The sequence below is a fragment of the Ovis canadensis genome, chromosome 13, assembly GCF_042477335.2.
Source record: "Ovis canadensis isolate MfBH-ARS-UI-01 breed Bighorn chromosome 13, ARS-UI_OviCan_v2, whole genome shotgun sequence".
Classification (NCBI taxonomy): domain Eukaryota; kingdom Metazoa; phylum Chordata; class Mammalia; order Artiodactyla; family Bovidae; genus Ovis; species Ovis canadensis.
The window spans coordinates 89,737,078-89,753,466 of NC_091257.1; the positions used below are offsets into that span (position 1 = coordinate 89,737,078).

The following is a 16,389-nucleotide window of genomic DNA, read 5'->3' on the forward strand; positions in this document are numbered from 1 at the left end:
TCATTATTTTCAGATTATATGATTGTATATAAAAATCAAAGTAACCCCAATAAATATTGTTATACTTAATAAGGCCATTTGGCAAACTAGTTGGATGCAAGACAAAATTGATAGCTTTTTATTATACTGAAAGTGAAAGTCACTCAGTCGTGTCCAACTCTTTGCAACCCCATGGACTACACAGTCCACGGAATTCTCCAGGCCAGAATTCTGAAGTGGGTAGCCTTTCCCTTCTCTAGGGGATCTTCCCATCTTCCCCAACCCAGGGATAGAACTCAGGTCTCCCAAGTTGCAGGTGGATTCTTTACCACAGGAGCCACAAGGCAAGCCCTTTTATTACACTACTCATCATTAATTACTTTGATGATAACATTTTAAACTTACTATTCATTTCAGGGGTTCCAGGCACTTTAGTCCACAGCGTGAACAGCACTTCGTTGTCAATGGGCAATCATTATCCTGCAGGCACTTGGGTCTGTCAATCATGGAACATACTGGCGGCTTGTTTGGGCAAAAACCTGCTTTGACTTTATGAGGTAAAACAAGACACTTGACCATGAAATACTTGACCATACTTTGAGACAAATTAGGGGTATCTTGGGAACCTTAAATAAGGTTTTCCTCTAATTAAGCTTTTTACCCTCCCTCCTAGAGTAACAATAAGGTGGAATAGGTGGAGTATCAACTTCTATGTGATAAATCATTTTAATAATTATTTGAGGAGAATCAAAAAGTCTTGCCAAGAGGTAGGGAACATATGCATACCTATGGCTGATTCATGTTAACGTTTGGCAGATAGGAATACAATACTGTAAAGCGATTATCCTTCATTTAAAAATAAATATTTTTTAATGGGCAGAAAACAAAGCTTTGCCATCTCTGATTTATAAAATCTGATAGGATTCCTAATTGACTGTACAAAATTAATAGATTTGGGTTATATAATCCCAGAGTACCAGAGGTAGGAGTATTAGAGAACACGAAGAACTTCCTTGTTTTATAAACCGTAGATACTAAGGACCATAAAGGGGGAACTGAGTTGCCTAAGGTCACACAGAAAACAAGCAGGAAAGTTGAAGTCAGTTGAAAAGCCTTTGACTCCTTCTGCCATGCCATGTTGTTCCTCAAAATACTGACAATCCCTGGGACAAGACCACAGTATCTTAGCACTACATGAGGGAATGAATGCCGTCTATAGAGGAGGAGCTCGCTGCTACTCCAACAGCACTTTGCTACCCGTCTTTTCCCCTGCACACTTTACATGAACTTCTGTGCAGACATAGGATTTATCTGAATCATACCTATGAATGGTTATGAATTTTCTATATGAATAAGTGGATACTGTCACCTTGTAGGACACTGAAGAATGAGACTTGAAATAAATACATTTCCATTGAGAAATATGAAGAGGGTTACCATGCAAGATTGGCTTGGAAGAATAGCACAACAGTCTCCCAAGGTCAAGAAGGCAACATGAGAGCCCTAGTTGGCCATTAAGTGAGAGAAATTTCCCAAGAGACCTCTGAGTTAAACTAAGGGGCATCCACCACTCCATGGGACAGCTTGGCATTCTCAGGGTTTGCCCAATAGACTCTGGGAAGTATATCCACAGTCCTTACCTGTCCAGGCCATGGCACAATCAAAGCCACACATGGATTCACAACATTTTTCATTTAAGGGGCAATCATAGTCACTCTTACACGAAGCTGAACACTCCATGCGGTTCTTAAAAGGGAAGAGTGGGCACTGTCCATCCTTGACTGAAATGAGAGCAGATGTGAGTTCCTTCAAACCCCATCCTCTCCCATCACCCTTCAAACAGCTTTTCCTTTTCTTCAAAACTAGTATCTCTTTCTGGGATGTGGTTCATTCTACCCTGTGCACAGGCACCTCTAGTAGGCTGTGGAGTGATGGAATGCCTCGCCGTATCAGGAAATGCAGTAGAAAGAGAGTTAAACTTGCTGTTTGAAGGCGCAAGGTAAAGTCCCCGTCCTGCCAGTTAATGAATGACTTCAATTTCCTTCTCTACAAGGTAGGATTAATTATGTGACATCCACACAAGCCCATGTAAGCTGTTTTAGGGGACGTGCTTTACTTTGCAGGAGGAGTGACGTGATCTGACTCGAAGTTTGAAAGAATCATTGTGGCTGCTGTGTTCATAACAGACTTGTAAGAAGCGAAGGAGAGAAACAAGGAGATCTGTTAGGAAGTCATTGCAATTAATCCAAATGAGAAGATGGCACCTCAGGTTAGGGTGGCAGCTGTGGATGTGGTAAGAACTGATCCGATTCTGGGTCTGTTTTCCAGACCCAGAAATGACCCTGAAATGACTTCTTAACAAGGGATGTTAATTGAGAAAGACAGATATTAAAGAAGCATGTACATGTCTCTGCTTGTCTTCATCTGATTGTAAATCCCCTGATGGCAGGAAATGTTTTTTTCCCCTTGTCCTTGTCATTCTCCTTCCTGCTCTCCTCCTCCTCCTTAGTGAGCCTACATAACCTTGTCAAATCTTTGTGTCCTTGATAATACATAATCCTGTCAACAATTCAGTGAGGTACTATTCCAGTATTCCAATACTATTATTCCAGTATTACAAGGGGAGGAACTGAAACTCAAAGAGGTGAGGAAATTTGCAGTGAGAAAGACAGATTTCTAGCCAGTATTTTGACTCCTAAGCTCTGTATCAAGCTGTCACGCTGTATCATTACTGGTCATTGCACAGGAATTAATCCATAGACTTTACCTTTAGCCCACTCTGAAAGTGAAAGTCATGCCCACCTCTTTCTGACCCCATGAACTGTAGCACCCCAGGCTCCTCTGTCCATGGAATTCTCCAGGCAAGAATACTGGAGTGGGTTGCCATTCCTGTCTCCAGCGCATCTTCCTGACCCAGGGATTGAATCTGTGTCTCCTGCACTGCAGGCAGATTCTTTACCGTCTGAGCCACCAGGGAAGCCCTTTCCTTGCTCTACTCTTCACCTCCTCCCTGCTCCATCCCTATTCCATGGGATTCCAGAGCTGGCCTGTCTATGCTTCATTCTTGGGTGAGTCCTTAGGTAATTAATATTCAGCAGGTCAATGTCATGAGAAAATAACCTGTTTCCAAAGTGTAGACCTGACTCTCAGGTCCCACTGGCCAAAGTTTACCAACAATTGATGTGCACTACCTCATTTTTTGGCACAACTCCATTAGGTAAAGACTATTATTATTCCCATTTTATAGACAGGAGAACTAAAACTCATGAAAGACACAAAACTAAGACTACCCAGCCAGTGAATGACACAGCAGAGATTTGAACCAAGGCAGTTTCACCTCAAAGCCTGAATCTGCAGCTGGGATGGTATACTATTTCTCATCAGACTAGGCTCACAGATTGCCAAGGGTATGAGTCTTACCAACTGATGAGCAAGCCTTCATGCAGTCTTCCTTCTTGGGGAAGTTGTTGGCATTCCCAAGGCAGCCTCCATAAAAAAAGGGTTTGCATATACGCTGTTTGATGTTAAAATACCACTGCTTGACTGTATTCTTGCACTGTCCTTGGTCTAAGGGTAACAAGCAGGGTTCTGAGACAGGAGACAGAGAGGGAAGAACATAAGAGGGGCAAAAAAAAAAAAAAGGAAGAGGTTAGGCCCTCAGCTTTTGTATAGTTCAAGGTGTTAGTATCGAAGTTCTAGAAAGTTCTGGTCCTAGCTCTATATGGTCACTCTTTAACATCTCTGGGCATTCTTCCTACCTTGCAAAGGAGATCACAAAGAGCATATAAGAAAGATTCAGAGTTGATCTTACTTCTTCACTGCTTTGAGTTTTGAGGGGGAAAGACTTGTTCAAGAACTATATCCAAACTGCCTATCAAAGCACCTACCACATAGAAAGAATGAGGTGCTGAGACAGAAAAGAGCAGACCTCTCTGTCTGGAAATTGATCTGATGCTCACAGCTAAGCCATACTGTTGTTCTCTTGCTGGACTTAACCCCATAGGACATCCACATCAAACAAAGTTACTCTGAGGTGATAGAGTGAGACCAAAAAAAAAAGATCACTGTGAAACCTACAAAATGCCAAGCACCTATGAGTGATATATGCTTCTCTACCAATTACAGCTTTATCCTCATTCTAGCCTTCCCACTCTATTGAAGAGATTTACCAGGATAATTACACAACTTCCCCCACTTTCTGACAGCACCCAATCTAGGGCGAATTCCCACTTCCTTAGATCTTCCCCCAAATTCCCCAATCAAAGCCTTCATCCTGTAGCAGATACTTCCTAACAGTTTCTTCTTGAGACACCTCAGATTGTCTGTGGTGAACTTTCTCCCTCACTGCAGCAAGTGATAAGCTCAACTTGTTCAACTACAGTCTGTTCCTGGTGGTCTTTAACCAAAGGGCATTGATACTACTCATTTGTTGAAGGAATGAATGAATGAGTGAATCTATACAAACAGTATCTATTATTAGATACTTTGAATTATCAGAAAACCTCCTCGAAGGGCAAAGAATCAGAAAACAACTCCAGCCTCTGAACTGACTGAGGTTGATACTTGCCACAGTGCCAACAATAGTTTCTTGACACACAGTGAACAAGCAGCAAGCATTAGTTACTGGAGTGATCGGGTGTTGGACCAAAGAATAACATCAAGAGTATCCGTTGATGTCCACCATGCCTAGACTCATTGTTTGTACTTGAAGGACAGGAGTTTCATTAGAGAAGGTGAAGAGCTTGAACCCTGGCCTCCCTATCCCAACGTTCAAGGGAATCATCCCACCAGGTCTTGACAGAGCAGGAATTAGGACACCTCACAAGACACCCTTGCTCTCAGCCTGAACGGCACTACCTTCGTATGGATCCATGCACTTCTTCCCACAGGCAAAAGAGCAGCACTTGAGGTGTTCATCGCAATCGAAATCTGTTTTGCATAAGTCTGGGGCTTTAGAACTACAGGTGATCCTTTCTTGGGGGCACTCTCCTGGCTTCTCTGTAAGAAAGAAATGTCCAAAGTCACATCTTTTGAGAGTTTCAGCTCTTATCAGCCCATGGAAAAAAAAATGGATAGTGAGATTCCTTCAGTCCTAGACTTTACCTTCAATTCTTAACGGTCACTCTGCCGTATTCAGGGTCTACCTCTCACCACTCTTCAGACATTTAGGTAGATCTGAATCAGGAATCTGTGACCAGGTAGAACCAAAGGGGATGCATCTTAGTAACCATAAGTTTGTTTTCAAAATCTGTGGGTCTGTTTCTGTTTCATGACTAAGTTCATTACATTATTTCTAACTAGATTCCACATATAAGTGAAATCATATCTGTCTTTCTCTGACTAACTTCACATAGCATGATCATCTCTAGGTGTATCCATGTTGCCGCAAACAGCATTATTTCATCCTTTTTATGGCTGAGTAACAGTAATATATATATACACACACCACATTTTCTTTACCCATTCAGATTCCAGGGCAGGGGGTTTTATAGGGATCAAGACCCTAGTCTTAAATTCAGGATCTCCTTTCTCCCCTTAAAACTAATTATTTTAATGCCTAATTCCTCTGCCTCCTGTATCTTAGTTGATAAGGGAAGTTAATTAGTGAGGAGTGGTGGAAATACCATGGACATAGGAGTCAGGGGCCCTGATTTTGGTTCCTGACTCCTTGTGAGTTCAAGACCAATCTGAGTTCTACTATATGACTCTGCAGTTGTCTCTAAGGAGGAAGAAATGGTGGAGTGGAACAATCACTATGAATAAGACAACTCTGGCTTAGGCGCTTGACTCTACACAACAGCTAAATAATCTTGGGGGAAATGTCTTCCTTTGTCTGAGTTATAAATTTTCCATCTATGAAATGAGAATTACAATCTCTACTTTACAGGCTCTTCAGAAGGATTAAGATAGCAGAGTAGGAAGACTCTGAGCTCACCTCCTCCCACAGGCACATGAAAATTATAACTCTTCATGGAGCAACTCTGCATGAGAAAGACCAGAAGACTAGCAGAAAAGATCTTCTACAACGAAAGATACAAAGAAGGAACCACAAAAAGATGGGTAGGAGGGGCAGAGATGTCTACTCAAGACCTATACTCCAGGTGGGCAACCCACAAACAGGATAGTTACAATTTGCAGAGATTATCACCAGGAAGTGAGAGGGTCTGAGTCCCACACTGGGCTCCCCAACACAGTAGTCCTATATCAGGAAGACAAGACCCAGAATGCTTGACTTCAAAGCCAGAGGGGCTTTCTTTCAGGAGAGGCAGAGGGCTGTGAAAAAGATTCCACTGTTGAAGGGCACACACCAAATCTCACCTGCTCTGGGACCCAGGGCAGAAGCAGTGATTTGAAAGGAGCCAAGGTCAGAACCCCCTGCTAATTGTAGAGGGCCTCCCAGAGAAGCAAGGAGCAACTAGAGTTCAGCCCAATCTGTTAAGTCTTTTAAAAAGAAGGGTTTTTCCTGATTGGTAAAGAAGAGGTCAGAAATATTCAAAGTATAAGAGGAATCTGGCCTGCTATTTGTGGCTCTGAAGATGGAAGAGGCTAATTGCCAAGGAATGAGGGTAGCTGCTAAAAGCTGACAACCAGTAAGGAAACCTCAGTGCTACAGCTGCCAGGAATGATTCTGCTGACAACCAATGAGATAGGAGGATACCCTTGAGTCCCAGTTAAGAATGGCAGCCTTGATGGACACCTCGATTTCAGTCTGGTGAGAACCTGAGCAGAGAACCTCAACACTCCATGCCAGACTTCCAACCTACAGGTAATTTGTTATGCAGCAAAATAACTGATACAATATTTATTGCAGCTCCATGTCTCAAAACTGAGCTTCTCTCTGGTGGAATCTGACCAGAGAGACACGACTCTTTTGGATACTACTGAATCTTGAAATTACAGAAGTTTTGAATTAGAAAAAACATATTTATCATTGATATCAACTTCCTAATCTAATAGGTTAAAATAAGAAAGAGAGAGATCACATAGAATAATATAGTGAATTGGGGGCAGATCTGGGACTTCCAGTCCATGGCTTTTTCCAGAAGACCTGCTTCTTTGGTGAGGACTGGCCACTGAGACTTCTAGTGCTTTCCAAATATATTTCTTGCCCTTCATACTACCCCTTTTTAAAAGATTTATTTATGTATTATTTTCTTGGCCAAGCTTCAAAGCATGTGGGATCTCAGCTCCCCTAACAGGGATCAGACCTGCGCCCCCTGCATCAGAAGTGCAGAGTCTTAACCACTGGACCAACAGGGATGTCCCGCCTTCATGCTATCCTCAATGCACTCTCCAAGGATGGCCTGAAGCTGAGAAAAGAAGATAGTATCAGTCCTCTCCTGTGATTCCTTGACTCATACTTCCCAGATTACATTCATTCCCACAATCCCAACTGTGGTTCCTATATCTCCCCTCAGACCTAGCCTCTCTTCCAAGCTAAGACACTTTATATCCAATGGAAAACACCAGTTGGGCATTTAATAAACACCTCTGTTCCAACATGTTTAAAATGGAACTAATCACTTATACATGGAATCTAAAATATGGCACAAATGAACTTATCTACAAAAGAGAAACAGACTTAGGCATAGAGAACAGACCCATGGTTGCTAAGGGAAAATGGGAAAAGAGGGAGATGGACTGGGAGTTTGGGGTTAGTAGATGCAAACTATTACATTTAGAGTGGATAACAACAAAATCCTAATATATAGCACAGGGGTCTATATTCAATACCCTGGGGTAAACCATAATGGAAAAGAAATTTTAAAAATGTATATATGTGTGTATATATATGAGTCATCTTGCTGTACAGCAGAGATCAGCACAACTTTGTAAATCAACTATACTTCAGTTAAAAAAATAAGAAGACAAAATGGTACTAGCATCTCCCCATGTCCAAACAGCACCTTCTTTCCGTCTTGATATTTGGCATCAACAGTCCCCTGATCTGTTATTAGAATCCTGAGACTCAGTTCCCTCGCTCACCATCATCCCAGCATCCTGCCGGTCATGGACTTGGGTCAGTTCAGCTCTAAAGCCTATCTCTTCTTCCTCTTTGCTCCACTTCCTCAGGGCAACAGCTGGCTTCCTCCCGTGCATGCCTCAGTCACCAAGTCATGTCCAGGGCTCTGCGACCCCATGGACTAGAGCCTGCCAGGTTCCTCTGTCCATGGAATCTCCCAGGCAAGAAAACTGGAGTGGACTGCCGTTTCCTATTCCAGGGCATCTTCCCAACCCAGGGATTGAACCTGCATCTCTTGCACCTCCTGCTTTGGGAGGCGGATTCTTCACCACTCTTGCTGCTAGGGAAACCCAACCTTCTCCCACCTCCCCCCTCAACTACTGCACCAGGCTCCACATCGGTCTTCTGCCCTGAGTCCTGCCTAGCAACTGACAAGTTTTCAAAAATTAAACTTGGAAAAGACCCATATCAGGAAAAGACGGGGAATAATTTGGGAGGAGGCAGGTGAGGGAAGGATTTAAAGGGCTCAGGAGAGGTGAGTGGGGCTAGTTCTCTGAAGCCTCCTCTGACACAAGTCCTTGCCTCGTGTCTAATCCTCAGTCCCCAAGATCTCCTTCTAAAGAAGAGCAGCTGCAGCTTTTCCAAACCCACTTTTGACTCTGTAGCTTGGCGAGGCAGATGTCTGCTCCAAAGAAAGGGAGAAAAGCAGCAGGAGGGCGACATTCCTCCAGGAGAAGGTGGAGATGTGGAAAGGAAGATGCCTGTGGAAGGGGAAGACAAGAGGGCAGGGATTAGGCACAAGCCAGAGAGACGCAAGCATCTGCAGATGAACCTTGGAGCTGATCCGCCAATTCACTTAGTTCACAGAGGAGAAAACCAAGGCGCATCACGTGAGGTCAGTCACATGGCAAGCAGGGCAAGTGTCTCAGCCCCAACACCCTCCCAGGGGCCTCACGCTCTGCTGTGGGCTGTACATTACCTACCCAGACACTTGCCCACCGTCTTGCTCCCAGGCGAGAGGCCACACATGAGTGATCACAGGGATCTGTCTGGAACGCAAAGTTGATTTGCCTGCAATCAGTCCTGGGGCAACCACAGACACTAGTGAGGATCTTTTCTTTGCTCCACTGAACAAGAAACTGATGATGGTATGAGATTTGCAGGGAGGCCTGGGCATATCCCACTGGGTTTTAGTGCCTCAAGAGCCAAAAAGATGCCAGTTGATCTGAGGTTAACAAAGTGAAGTGAAAGTCGCTCAGTCATGTCTGACTCTTTGTGACCCCATGGACTATACAGTCCATGGCATTCTCTAGGCCAGAATACTAGAGTGGTAGCCTTTCTCTTCTCCAGGGGATCTTCTCAACACAGAGATCAAACACAGGTCTCCTACACTGCAGGCGGATTCTTTACCAGCTGAGCCACAAAGAAAGCCTGAGGTTAACAAAGGGATCCCTTTTATTCCTTCTGGTGTTATCCAAGCCTAGGAGCTTATGATACGCCCACACAACCAGATAAACGGACATCTTCCTCCACTTATTTAAGTCTCCATTTTCTATGTATTTTCCTGGCCTTTATATTTTTTTAAATAATGTGAAGAACTAATAATGTCTTACTGTATTGCCTCTTAGAGTAAATGTCAAAAATAGCAAGAGAAGAAGGCAAGAAGAAAGGGAGGAAGACAGAAATGAAGAGGAGAGGGAAGAGAGAAATTTTTTATGCCAAAGTGTGTTGTTGTTGTTGTTGAGTTGCTAAGCCAGGTCTGACTCTTTCGTGACTGCATGGACTGTAGCCTGCCAGACTCCTATGTCCTTGAAATTTTCCAGGCGAGAATACTGGAGTGAGTTGCCATTTCCTTCTCCAGATAATCTTCCCAATCCAGGGATCGAACCCAAGTCTTTTGCGCTGGCAAGCAGATTCTTTACCACTGAGCCACCAGGGAAGTAACACCTATTAACTCTTGAAAGTTAGTTGATCGGATTAGCCTATAGTCAGTTAGTAGGAAGCAGAACTCCTGAAAAGGGGTAAAGGGAAGGATACAGATAAATAAAATTGCCAAATATAATATAGGATGTCCAGTTATCATTTTTAGTATAAACATATCCCATGCAATGTAAGGAATGTAGTTACACCAAAAATTATTCATTACTTATCTGACATTCAAACTCAGTGGGTTGGGACTTCCTTGGAGGTCAAATGGCTAGGACTCTGCACTTCCACTGCAGAGGGCATGGTTTCCATCCCTGGTTGGGGATCTAAGGTCCTGCATACTACGTCAATCAGTTCAGTTGCTCAGTTGTGTCTGACTCTTTGCGACCCCATGAATTGCAGCACGCCAAGCTTCCCTGCCCAAAACCAGCTCCTGGAGTTACTCAGACTCATGTCCATCGAGTTTGTGATGCCATCCAGCCATCTCATCCTCTGTCGTCCCCTTCTCCTCCTGCCCCCAATCCCTCCCAGCATCAAAGTCCTTTCCAATGAGTCAACTCTACACATGAGGTGGCCAAAGTACTGGAGTTTCAGCTTCAGCATCAGTCCTTCCAAAGAAATCCCAGGACTGATCTCCTTCAGAATGGACTGGTTGGATCTCCTTGCAGTCCAAGGAACTCTCGACAGTCTTCTCCAACACCACAGTTCAAAAGCATCAATTCTTCGGTGCTCAGCCTTCTTCACAGTCCAACTCTCACATCCATACATGACCACTGGAAAAACATAGCCTTGACTAGACGGACCTTTGTTGGCAAAGTAATATCTCTGCTTTTGAATATGCTATCTAGGTTGGTCATAATTTTTCTTCCAAGGAGTAAGGATCTTTTAATTTCATGGCTGCAGTCACCATCTGCAGTGATTTTGGAGCCCAGAAAAATAAAGTCTGACACTGTTTCCACTGTTTCCCCATCTCTTTCCCATGAAGTGATGGGACCAGATGCCATGATCTTCGTTTTCTGAATGTTGAGCTTTAAGCCAACTTTTTCCCTCTCCTCTTTCACTTCCATCAAGAGGCTTTTTAGTTCCTCTTCACTTTCTGCCATAAGGGTGGTGTCATCTGCATATCTGAAGTTATATATTTCTCCCAGCAATCTTGATTCCAGCTTGTGCTTCTTCCAGTCCAGCCTTGACGTACTCCTTTTCCTATTTGGAACCAGTCTGTTGTTCCATGTCCAGTTCTAACTGTGGCTTCCTGACCTGCATACAGATTCCTCAAGAGGCAGGTTAGGTGGTCTGGTATTCCCATCTCTTTCAGAATTTTCCACAGTTTATTGTGATCCACACAGTCAAAGGTTTTGGCATAGTCAATAAAGCAGAAATAGATGTTTTTCTGGAACTCTCTTGCTTTTTCCATGATCCAGTGGATGTTGGCAACTTGACCTCTTGTTCCTCTGCCTTTTCTAAAATCAGCTTGAGCATCAGGAAGTTCACAGTTCACGTATTGCTGAAGCCTGGCTTGGAGAATTTTGAGCATTACTTTACTAGCAGGTGAGATGAGTGCAATTGTGCGATAGTTTGAGCATTCTTTGGCATTGCCTTTCTTTGGGATTGGAATGAAAACTGACCTTTTCCAGTCCTGTTGCCACTGCTGAGTTTTCCACATTCGCTGGCATATTGAGTGTAGCACTTTCACAGCATCATCTTTCAGGATTTGAAGTAGCTCAACTGGAATTCCATCACCTCCACTAGCTTTGTTCGTAGTGATGCTTCCTAAGGCCCACTTGACTTCACATTCCAGGATGTCTGGCTCTAGGTGAGTGATCACACCATCGTGATTATCTGGGTTGTGAAGATCTTTTTTGTACAGTTCTTCTGTGTATTCTTGCCACCTCTTCTTAATATCTTCTGCTTCTGTTAGGTCCAGACCATTTCTGTCCGTTATCGAGCCCATCTTTGCATGAAATGTTCCCTTGGGATCTCTAATTTTCTTGAAGAGATCTCTAGTCTTTCCCATTCTGTTGTTTCCCTCTATTTCTTTGCATTGATCACTGAAGAAGGCTTTCTTATCTCTTCTTGCTATTCTTTGGAAGTCTACTTTCAGATGCTTGTATCTTTCCTTTCCTCCTTTGCTTTTCGCCTCTCTTCTTTTCACAGCTATTTGTAAGGCCTCCCCAGGGAGCCATTTTGCTTTTTTGCATTTCTTTTCCATGGGGATGGTCTTGATCCCTGTCTCCTGTACAATGTCATGAACCTTATTCCATAGTTCATCAGGCACTCTATCTCTCAGATCTAGGCCCTTAAATCTATTTCTCACTTCCACTGTATAATCATAAAGGATTTGATTTAGGTCATACCTGAATGGTCTAGCGGTTTTCCCTATTTTCTTCAATTTGAGTCTGAATTTGGTAATAAGGAGTTCAGGAACTGAGCCACAGTCAGCTCCTGGTCTTGTTTTTGTTGTCTGTATAGAGCTTCTCCATCTTTGGCTGCAAATAATATAATCACTCTGATTTCAGTGTTGACCATCTGGTGATGTCCACATGTAGAGTCTTCTCTTGTGTTGTTGGAAGAGAGTGTTTGCTATGACCAGTGCATTTTCTTGGCAAAACTCTATCAGTCTTTGCCCGGCTTCATTCCGTATTCCAAGGCCAAATTTGCCTGTTACTCCAGGTGTTTCTTGGCTTCCTACTTTTGCATTCCAGTCCCCTAGAATGAAAAGGACATCTTTTTTGGGTGTTAGTTCTAAAAGGTCTATTAGGTCTTCATAGAACCATTCAACTTCAGCTTCTTCAGCGTTACTGCTTGGGGCATAGACTTGGATTATCGTGATATTGAATGGTTTGCCTTGGAGACGAACAGAGATCATTCTGTCATTTTTGAGATTGCATCCAAGTACTGCATTTTGGACTCTTTTGTTGACCATGATGGCTACTCCATTTCTTCTAAGGGATTCCTGCCCACAGTAGTAGATGTAATGGTCATCTGAGTTAAATTCACCCATTCCAGTCCATTTTAGTTCACTGATTCCTAGAATGTCAACGTTCACTCTTGCCATCTCTTGTTTGACCACTTCCAATTTGCCTTGATTCATGGACCTGACATTCCAGGTTCCCATGCAATATTGCTCTTTACAGCATCAGACCTTTCTTCTATCACCAGTCACATCCACAGCTGGGTATTGTTTTTGCTTTGGCTCCATCCCTTCATTCTTTCTGGAGTTGTTTCTCCACTGATCTCCAGTAGCAGATTGGGCACCTACTGACCTGGGGAGTTCCTCTTTCAGTATCCTATCATTTTGTCTCTTCATACTGTTCATGGGGTTCTCAAGGCAAGAATACTGAAGTGGTTTGCCATTCCCTTCTCCAGTGGACCACATTCTGTCAAACCTCTCCACCATGACCCGCCCATCTTGGGTTGCCCCTCAGGCATGGCTTAGCTTCATTGAGTTTAGACAAGGCTGTGATCCTAGTGTGATTAGATTAACTAGTTTTCTTTGAGTATGGTTTCTTGTGTCTGCCCTCTGATGCCCTCTTGCAATGCCTACTATCTTACTAGGGTTTCTCTTACCTTGGGCATGGGGTGTCTCTTCACGGCTGCTCCAGCAAAGCACAGCCACTGTTCCTTACCTTGGATGAGGGTTATCTCCTCACTGCTGCCCTTCCTGACCTTCAACGTGGAATAGCTCCTCTAGGCCCTCCTGCACCCACGCAGCCACCGCTCCTTGGATGGTGCCATCCCTGGCCTGGGACGGGGGGTGGCTCCTCTCGGCCGTTGCCCCTGACCTCTCGGCCACTGCCCCTGACCTTGGACATGGGGTAACTCCTCTCGGCCACCTCCCTTTGGGCATGGGGTCCTGCCGGCTTCTGCCCCTGACCTCGGATGCGGGGTAGCTCCTCTTGCTTAATGCACTGGTCGCAGCCGCCTGCTGCTGTATAGCACAGCCAAAAGAACCCCCCCAAATTGAATTGGTCATCATGTATTTGTACTTGTTAAATCTGGACACTTTAAAACAGAATGAATTCATTTTGATTGGAAGGGGACTTGTTTGGGCAACAGAATTAGAATTCAGAAGAATAATGGTTGCCACAGGGATGTGTATTAAAACATTTAAATTGAATAATTAATTCAATCTTTTTATGGAATAAAGTCATTTGATTTGGTTGACTGAGGACTGACTTTGCCAGTTAGACAATTTGGTTAACATTTTTCCACAAATATAGTGCATGACCTGCCTCTTGAGAAATCTGTATGCAGGTCAGGAAGCAACAGTTAGGACTGGACATGGAACAACAGACTGGTTCCAAGTAGGAAAAGGAGTACATCAAGGCTGTATATTGTCACCCTACTTATTTAACTTATATGCAGAGTACATCATGAGAAATGCTGGGCTGGAGGAAGCACAGGCTGGAATCAAGATTGCTGGGAGAAATATCAATCACCTCAGGTATGTAGATGACACCACCATGATGGCAGAAAATGAAGAGAAACTAAAGAGCCTCTTGATGAAAGTGAAAGAGGAGAGTGAAAAAGTTGGCTTAAAGCTCAACATTCAGAAAATGAAGATCATGGCATCTGGTCCCATCACCTCATGGGAAATAGATGGGGAAACAGTGGAGACAGTGTCAGACTTTATTTTTCTGGGCTCCAAAATCACTGCAGATGGTGACTGCAGCCATGAAATTAAAAGACACTTACTCCTTGGAAGGAAAGTTATGACCAACCTAGACAGAGTATTAAAAAGCAGAGAGAGACATTACTTTGCTAACAAAGGTCCATCTAGTCAAGGCTATGGTTTTTCCAGTGGTCATGTATGGATGTGAGAGCTGGACTATAAAGAAAGCTGAGTGATGAAGAATTGATGCTTTTGAACTGTGGTGTTGGAGAAGACTCTTGAGAGTCCCTTGGACTGCAAGGAGATCCAATCAGTCCATCCTAAAGGAAATCAGTCCTAAATATTCATTGGAAGGACTGATGCTGAAGCTGAAACTCCAATACTTTGGCCACCTGATGCAAAGAGCTGACTCATTGGAAAAGACCCTAATGCTGGGAAAGATTGAAAGCAGGAGGAGAAGGAGACGACAGAGGATGAGATAGTTGGATGGCATCACGGATTCAATGGACATGGGTTTGGGTGGACTCCAGGAGTTGGTGATGGACAGGGAGGCCTGGCGTGCTGTGGTTCATGGGTTTGCAAAGAGTTGGACATGACTGAATGACTGAATTGAACTGAAAATCATTAGCATCAAAGATTTTTTTTAATGTACTAAGATATTGCAATAAGATTAATGCATTTTATGAAAATCAGGTTAATAGTATTAAGCTTTTAGTATTAAAAGAGTATTAAAAGAGTATTAAAATAAGGTCAATCAGGTTAATAGTATTCAAGCTTTCCAACATTTACAGAACGTATAAGATTATATAAGGTGTCTAAGTAAAAGAGTAATGGGTGTAATCAGTAACATATTTGATCATTTGGCAAACACTCTTAAAACCTTTCTGGTAAACTTTCCAGGAATTAAGAAAATCACTTGTGATTTGTGATCAGTATTCTAATTACTGGAAACAAATTATTTTCAAGGGTAAGTTTTCCAATTGTATGTCTAAATAAAAATTGAAAGAAGGCTTAATAAAACTTTCTTAAACATTTAATTAGATCATTAAAATACATTTTTATTATACAGTATTATGTGACTGGGGGGTAACTTGCTAGAAGTTCAAAGAACCAAGTGACATACCTATAACAAAACTCCATTTGAGTTGCATTATCTACGGAATTTGTTTATCAATAAATTTTTAGTTATCAATAATTTCAATGTATGTATTTATATAGTCATTACTATTATTATGTTATTTAAATAACAAATGGAGTGAAAAATCAATACAAAAGAAAACATTTTATTCCTATAGTCTTATGATCACAGTAAAGGAAAAGGCTAAATTTTAATTTATACTCATGTTCTTGTTGCATAGCAATGTGAAAAAGTCATGAATAAAAGGCTTTTGAGCATAAAATTATATTTCATCAGATTAAAAGTCTGTGGGGTAAGAGCAATGGAAAGAGAAGTTCAAGGAGAAGTGTTTTAAGTTTTCCAACTGTTCAAGTGCTTTTCACATATTTTTTAAATGAATAATACCAAGTTATTATGGTATTTTGGCCCCAACTGATTCATTTGTTATGTAGCAGGGTTTTTGTGAAGTATTAATATTTACAACAGAGAATTCCCCGGCAGTCCAGTGGTTGGTACACCATGCTCTCTCTGCTGAGGGGTGGGGTTTAATCCTTCATCAGCAAACTAAAATCGCACAAGCCTTGTGGCATGGCAAAAAAAAAGTTTACAACATGTTTGCAGAATGCATTTGAGATTCATTCATGTTTCTGTGTGTTGTTTGTACCATTTTATTGATGAGTCCTAAATCCACTATGTGGATGTCTCACAGGTTGTTTATCCATTCACTAAAAGATATTTGGATTTTTCCAGTTTGGGACAATTATGAATAAACTCCCTGCAAACATTTGCATA

The 16,389-nt window shown here is 42.6% G+C and overlaps 1 protein-coding gene across 1 annotated transcript; it reads right to left on the reverse strand.

Annotated features, from left to right (window-relative positions):
- Positions 1-387: 387 nt before the first annotated feature.
- On the reverse strand, positions 388-8,971 carry WFDC8 (WAP four-disulfide core domain 8). The gene is made up of 6 exons (XM_069546370.1): positions 8,922-8,971; positions 8,594-8,703; positions 4,837-4,977; positions 3,400-3,567; positions 1,620-1,760; positions 388-527 (listed from the first exon to the last, which is right to left on the reverse strand). Exons 1-6 carry the CDS (start codon positions 8,969-8,971, stop codon positions 388-390), a joined length of 750 nt encoding a protein of 249 aa, XP_069402471.1.
- Positions 8,972-16,389: the final 7,418 nt, after the last annotated feature.

Coding starts and splice junctions, on each gene's coding strand:
- WFDC8 (XM_069546370.1), bottom strand. CDS start 8,971: ATGTGTGGCCTCTCGCCTGGGAGCAAGACGGTGGGCAAGTGTCTGGGT. Junction 3,568..4,836: donor GTGCATGGATCCATACGAAG/GTAGTGCCGTTC, acceptor CTCCTGTCTCAG/AACCCTGCTTGTTACCCTTA. Junction 528..1,619: donor TTGTGCCATGGCCTGGACAG/GTAAGGACTGTG, acceptor TACCTCATAAAG/TCAAAGCAGGTTTTTGCCCA.